At 38.4% G+C, this 7354-nt stretch overlaps 1 protein-coding gene across 1 annotated transcript; it reads left to right on the top strand.

Annotated features, from left to right (window-relative positions):
- Nucleotides 1-2472: 2472 nt before the first annotated feature.
- Nucleotides 2473-3404, top strand: LOC109222113 (protein fluG-like). The gene is made up of 4 exons (XM_019386515.1): nucleotides 2473-2707; nucleotides 2781-2886; nucleotides 3015-3171; nucleotides 3282-3404. The coding sequence occupies exons 2-4, from the start codon at nucleotides 2831-2833 to the stop codon at nucleotides 3402-3404; spliced, it is 336 nt and encodes a 111-aa protein (XP_019242060.1). The 5' UTR covers nucleotides 2473-2707; nucleotides 2781-2830.
- The last annotated feature ends 3950 nt before the right edge of the window (nucleotides 3405-7354 follow it).

Below are 7354 nucleotides of genomic sequence, written 5' to 3' on the forward strand. Positions count from 1 at the left end.
CACGATTGTGAGAACGGCTTCGTGATCGCGAAGCACATGACACCAAATACAGCAGAAACTCAAGAAACCAGAAACTTTCTAAGTTTAAACCACCCGTAGCCTATCCGAAACTCACCCGAGCCCTCGGGCTCCAAACCAAATATGCACACAAATCCAAAAATCTCATACGAACTTGCTCACGCGACCAAAATACTAAAATAACACCTAGAACTACAAATCGGACACCAAATCAAATGAAATTTTCAAGAAAACTTTAAAACTTCTATTTTGACAACCAGACGTCCGAATCACGTCAAACTAACGTTGTTTCTTACCAAATTTGGAGGACAAGTCATAAATATAGTAATGAACCTATACCGGGTTCCAGAACAAAAATAGGAATCCAATATCAACAAAGTCAAACATTGGTCAAACCTTTAAATTCATTAAACCTTTAAACTTCAAATTTCCGACTAAAAGCGATAACTCAAGCTAGCGACCTCCGAATTCGATTTTAGGCATACACGCAGGTCCCAAATCACGATTCAGACCCACCGAGACCGTTAAAATACGGATTGTTTGCTCAAATTCTTGACCGAAGTCAACTCAAATGGATTTTTAAGACAAAATTTCATATTTTATCAATTTTTAACTTAAAAGCCTACCAGAAAACGACAAGGACTGCGCACGCAAATCAAGAAAGGCTAAAATGAGATATTTGAGGTTTCGAAACACATAATTAGGGTTTAAAACTCTAGATGACCTATCGGGTTATTGATCACGCCCAACTCTAGTCCTAAAAAGGATAAGTGGTCGTTGCAAATATAATCCGGTCTAAAAGTCCGGAGTTGAATCCCACAGAGAACTAACGCTTAGCTGTATCTGTTTAATATCACCAAGAAGACAAGAAAATAAATAAACAGCTGAAAACTAACTATGCTTGAATTGTAAACAATTAGAATAAAGGTCTAAGGTAATGGTTTCCCCCGTTGTTGATTTCCTTGGTTGTATGTTTCTTATAGCGTTGACTTAGTTGCCTCTATCAATCATGAACTCTCCAGCTATCATAAATCTCTCTCAAGCAATTATGATAATTTACTAGACGCACTCTCTCAAGCTACGCTAGCTAGATTCGCATTACAGTTCACTTAGATCGCACCCGAGGTATCGTTATCTCTTATCCAACCTCTAAACCCTCGGTTATGACTCTCGCCTATACTACGGGAGTGATATTTTTCAAAAAACTACCTAAATATGCACTCTCTCTCAAGCAGATACATAATAAATAGGAACGGCTAATTGAGGATCCTTTCAATTAACCACAATCAAAACATAGTTGAACAAATAGAGATTAAACTAATTCAAATCTATATTACTTATAACAACCAATTCATCCCCAACGGGTTTCACCAAAACCTTAGAATTGAAAAGTTAGCTACTCATGAAAATAACAAAAATCACAAAAGAATTCATATTCAAAGGTAAAAGAACAAAGAAGAAGATTAAAGATTGATGCCCAATGATCCTCCTTGCCTCTTGCCCTTCCTTCTGATGTTTTTCACTTCCAAAAATCATTCTCTCCTTTCTTGGCCGGCTTCCCTCATTTAATATAGGGTTTAGGGCTTAAAATTCCGTGTTTTGCACTTTGGTCCCTGAATATTATGCGTCCTGCCGCGGTCCTACCGCGGTTACGCCAGGACCGCGGCCAGAGTGGCCTTCAGAATCTGCAGCAGTGTTCTGCCTCGGTCCTACCGCAGTTACGCCCTGTTCCGTTTGAAATTTAGAAAAACGTAAAACATGAAAGTTGTAGCCCTTTGAGTTAGCTTTCCAATCATATATTGTGAAGTCCAAATGGAGTTCTGAGAAAAAAGTTATGTCTATTTTATTAGATAGTGCGTAACATGCCTCCTCGAGTCTTCGTTCGTACTTAATTATCAAATTTGACCCCCGAATACGATCCCGGCTTAATTCCTTGGGCTTTTACTCAGACTTTAAAGCTCTAAATCACTTGAATTCATTCCATAACATCTATATAGCTCGAAATCACTCCTACAAGGCATAAAACACACCGTTAGTGCAAAACACTAGCGATTAAAGCGCAAACTCAACTAAAGTGCAGTAAATTAGAGTGTAATAAGCGACTAAAATATGAATTATAGCCTATCATCACATACCCATGTAAAAGAGTTGCTACTACCATAGTTCATCGTCCTATTATTTTACAAACTACAAAGACAAATAATGAAGGCTCTTTTACATCTAATGCTTTTGAAGGGGGGACTTGGAGTACTTGAATCATTCAACAGTGGTTTTTTTAACTATTGATTTCATGCATTTGGGGTGAAATTAAGCTCATTCTTTTGGCATGAAATATCTTCAAAATATTCTTCCTTTGTTATCTCCTTCTCCGTTGATAATATCATTCTCTTCTCCTTTCTATTGCAGGGTTCAAAGGGAACATCGTGGACACTGGGGTCATTCATGGAGATTTTCACTAAGGAGTTGAAGTCATATCCATTAGAATATGAGTCAATAATATAAAACAAAGAATATGTTTCTTTTTGATGCATAAAGAAATAAGTTTCCAAAAGTTTTTCCTGATTGTTGCATACAAAAGCTGAAAAGGATGTTGCCTTTAAAAGTATTGTCGCATATCGTAGTGGCCATGCTATTAATACAGAAGTCAATGTTAAGGAGGCAGAGGAGGGCCTGAATGACGTTTTATGTGGTGAGCCATGCAATATTTGAGGTTGTAATCCATCATGATTGAGATGTAATTCTGATAGTTTCTGCATTTCCAGCTGGGAAGCCTGTTCGAGTCTCAAATAAGAGCTTCGTTGATTATATCTTCATGCATGCTTTGGAGGTGGCTCAAAATTACGACTTGCCAATGCAGATTGACACAGGGTAAATAAAAAAAGTATTTTGGAGTAGATGGTTTGACCTAATTTTCTTTCTTGTTACTACATGTTATTTTTCTTATTCAAGATTAAAAGCCAAATGAATGATAAAATGGGATTTGTTTCCAATTACAGTTTTGGGGACAAGGACTTGGATCTGAGGCCAGCCAATCCCCTGAATCTTCGCAATCTTCTTGAGGATAAGAGATTTACTAAGAATCGATTAGTGCTTTTGCACGCATCATTCCCTTTCTTAAAGGAAGCTTCATATTTGTCTTCAGTGTACCCTCAAGTAAGATCTTATTTATCTAAACTTACTACGTAACGTGCATGTAGTTCTGGTGGTGAAGATTATATACTATTTTTTAGTCTCCCTAACATGGTAAATATCTGGTTTTACAGGTCTATCTTGATTTTGGGTTGAATATTCCTAAACTTAGCTTCCATGGGATGGTATCCTCGGTGAAAGAAATTCTAGAGCTTGCTCCTATGAATAAGGTCATTCTTCTACTTAATGATACATGAAAATATGGCTGAATTATACGCTTAACTTTGTCAAAAAAATTTCATTTAGAAACCTTTTCTAAGAGTCTGACCTATTGAACACACGGCTAACATTGAACAAGACTTCTCTGTTGCTTTGTAAAAATGATCAAGAGGAGCAAATGAGTGTTTTGCTTGTCTAAAGTGGCTTCTAGATCTGTTGTGTTGTAAAAATCGCTTTGATGAACAAAACCAAGAAAATCATGCGTGAGAAAATCTCAGTAGAGATTCACACTAAATCGACATTGCATGTGATTGAGAAGAAGAAGAAGATTAGTAGAAGAAGAGAGCACCTAAGAGGAGAAAGAAATCTGTTATTTCACTGTTGAGGTCGGTGCAGTATAACTGCCTTTTATACAAGACCTCTCACACGAGTCACATGTGTGATGAGGGTAAAAAGACTAAAATTCCCATAACTATCTAGTAATACTACTGATTATTCAATACTCCCCCTTAAGCTGGAGGTTGGAATACATCCAACACTCCAAGCTTGGAAACTAAGGAATGATGTTGAGCTGCAGACAATCCTTTAGTGAGCAAATCTGCAAGTTGCATTGTTGAACTAATATGGTGTGGTGTGAGGAGCCCAGACTTGATCTTCTGTTTTACAAAGTGACAGTCTATTTCAATGTGTTTAGTCCGTTCATGGAAAATTGGATTCTCTGCAATTTGAATGGCTGCCTTGTTGTCACAAAACAACTGGACTGGTTTAGAAACTGTCATCTTCAATTCTTCTAGGAGCCCTGATAGCCAGGCAACTTCTGCTGTCACTGCTGTCATGCTTCTATTTTCTGTTTCTGCTGAACTTCTACTGACTGTTTGTTGCTTTTTTGATTTCCACGAGATTAAGGAGCTCCCTAACTTGACAGTATAACCTGTTACTGACCTCCTAGTATTGGGACAGGATGCCCAATCTGCATCACAGCAGGCAGTCAATGTGTCAACTGGCTTTGCTTGCAGAAGAACTCCTAAACCTGGTGCTCCCTTTATGTATTTAACAACCCTCAAAGCTGCATCCGTATGAGACTGTTTTGGATTTTGCATGAACTGACTCAATGTTTGTACTGCAAAACTAATGTCAGGTCGAGTAATTGTCAAATACAAGAGCTCCCCAATCAACCTCTGGTATGCAGTAATGTCCTTTAAGTCTGGGTCTCCTAACCTTCCCACATGAGCATCAAATTCTACTGTGGTGAGTTTTTCATTCATCTCTAGAGGTGTTGAAACAGGTTTGGAACCACTCATACCAACACTTGAGATCAACTCAAGTGCATACTTTCTCTGATTCAGTAGAATTCCCTTTTTTGATCTGAGCACCTCAATACCAAGGAAGTATCTTAGCTCACCCAAATCTTTCACCTTGAATTGACTCTGCAGTGTCCTTTTAGCATCATTAACTAGTTTGGAACTGCTCCCAATGATCAGCAGGTCATCCACATAAACAAGTATAATGACCAAATCTGAACCCTGCCTTTTACTGAATAATGAATGGTCATAATTGCTCTGCAGATGGCCATGTGTTACTAATGCCTCTGTTAGCTTAATGTTCCATTGTCTTGATGCCTGTTTCAGCCCATAGAGTGACTTCAGCAACCTACACACTTTCTTCTCCCCCTGCTTATGGAACCTTGTGGTAGTCACATATATACTTCTTCATATAAGTCCCCTTGTAAAAAAGCATTATTCACATCCATTTGATGCAAATCCCATCCTTTGGCTGCAGCAATACTAATGATGGTTCTAACAGTTACCATATTTGCTACTGGAGAGAATGTCTCATGGTAGTCCAATCCCTCTTTCTGATTGTAGCCCTTTGCTACTAACCTGGCCTTGAACCTTTCTATCTCTCCATTTGCTTTATGCTTTATTTTATAAACCCATTTTGACCCAATAGCCTGCTTTCCTGGTGGCAGGTCTACCAGTTCCCATGTGTTGTTCTCTTCTAGTGCAGCTATCTCCTGTTGCATTGCCTCAATCCACCTGTCATCCTGTGCAGCCTCCTTAAAGGAACTAGGCTCAATGTGTGCTGAGAAGGCCTTTAAGTATGATTGGTATCCTGTAGTGAGGTTAGCATATGAGAGTCCTTGAGAAATAGGATATAAGTTGTTTCTTGTGAATTTCCCTGGTGCCACATAGTCCTTCATCCATATAGGTGGTCTAGAAGTTCTTGCTGATTTTCTAACATTGATACCATTCATTGCTTCTTCTGCTGGTGAAGTTTCTTCAGTTTCCTCAACTATATCTGCAGCTAAGGAATCTGAACTCATGCTTATGTCTGTTTCTTCCTGATTCAGTGGTTGTAACTGATCTATACTCTCCTCATTCAATTCCTCATGCAAATGCTCTTGTGGTTCTGTGTGTGTGTGATATTTGGAGGTATATTTTCAGTTTGTGTAGAATGAGGCTGTGAAGAAGATTGTATAGGGATATCAGTAGGTGTTAATTCAGGAGGATCTTGTGGGAATATATCTTCTAAATCTGAAGCCATTCCTTTGAAAGGGAATACCTGTTCTCTAAACACAACATCTCTGCTTACTAGAAATGTTCTATTTTCCAAATCATATAGTCTGTAACCCTTTTGAGTCTCTGAATAGCCTATTAGAACAGCTCTCCTTGCTCTTGGTGCGAACTTGTCTCCTCTAGGTAGAGTGCTTGCAAAACATAAACATCCAAAGACCTTAAGATGGTCAATTCTTGTTGTCTTCTTATAGAGCATCTCATAAGGTGACCTTCCTGATAAAACAGAAGTTGGCTTATCAAGTAAACTGTTGTCTTAACACAGTCACCCTAGAATCTATTTGGCAATAAGCTCTGAAATTTCAATGCTCTGGCTACCTCTAGTATATGCTTGTGTTTTCTCTCTACCACCCCATTTTGTTGGGGTGTGTATGGACAACTGCTTTGATGCATTATCCCCAATGAACTCATAATTTCATTACACTTAGAATTAAAGAATTCAGTGCCATTGTCTGACCTTAATCTTCTTACATTCAGATTAAACTGGTTGTGTACCATAGCAAAACAAATCCTTTAGCACAGCAAACACTTCACACTTTGACTGCAACAAGCATATCCAAGTATATCTGCTAAAATCATCAACTGGTGTTACAAAGTAATGTTTCTTATCATATGTTGGTATCCTGTGAGGACCCCAAACATCTACATGCACTAATTGGAAAATCTGTTCTGTTTTATTGCTACTAGACTGGAATGGAAGTCTATTCTGCTTGTCCAAAGGACACACTTCACAGTTGTGTTGTGTCCTGGCATCTATCTTATTCTTTAGCAGAGGAATATGTTGCATTGCAACAGCTGAAGGATGACCCAGCCTGAGATGCCATAGTGCTGAATCTTCCTGCACTTGCACAATACTTCCTGCTATAGCTGGAAATTCCTTACTGATCTCCTTTTTCAACAAGTATAAGCCATTGTGTTCTTTACCAATCCCCAGAACCTTCCCACTGTAGAGACCCTGAAACACACAGAAATATGAGAAAAATGTAGCACAACATAATAGCTCCTTAGTCAGTTTAGACACTGACATTAGATTGAATTTAAAATCAGGCACATGTAGAACATCTTTCAGTATCAATTCATCTAACATCTTCACATTCCCTGTATGTTCCACATGGCATTTCCTCATGTAGGTACTTGTACAGCACTATTATTCTGATTTTCAATCTTTCTTATATTATCTAGTACTTCCTTATGAGGTGTAACATCATGTGAAGCACCAGTGTCAATTATCCAATCATAGTCAAATGCCTTGGACAAAAAAGAAGTTATACCTGTCATTAAGGTATGACATTCACCTGGTTCAGGATCTGGCTTGTTTAAAAGGCTCAGCAGTTGTTTGTACTGGTCTTCTGTGAAAAAATGCCCTTGCATCTGAGAATTGGTGTCAGAACTTCCTCCTTCTCCCGTTTGATACA

This window comes from Nicotiana attenuata, unplaced genomic scaffold, assembly GCF_001879085.1.
Source record: "Nicotiana attenuata strain UT unplaced genomic scaffold, NIATTr2, whole genome shotgun sequence".
Taxonomy (NCBI): Eukaryota; Viridiplantae; Streptophyta; class Magnoliopsida; order Solanales; family Solanaceae; genus Nicotiana; species Nicotiana attenuata.

Bases quoted from the DNA above. Each gene is read 5' to 3' on its own strand.
- LOC109222113 (XM_019386515.1), top strand. From the start codon at position 2,831: ATGCATGCTTTGGAGGTGGCTCAAAATTACGACTTGCCAATGCAGATT. The intron at 2,887-3,014 runs GTAAATAAAAAA...TTCCAATTACAG, and splicing joins CCAATGCAGATTGACACAGG to TTTTGGGGACAAGGACTTGG. The intron at 3,172-3,281 runs GTAAGATCTTAT...CTGGTTTTACAG, and splicing joins TGTCTTCAGTGTACCCTCAA to GTCTATCTTGATTTTGGGTT.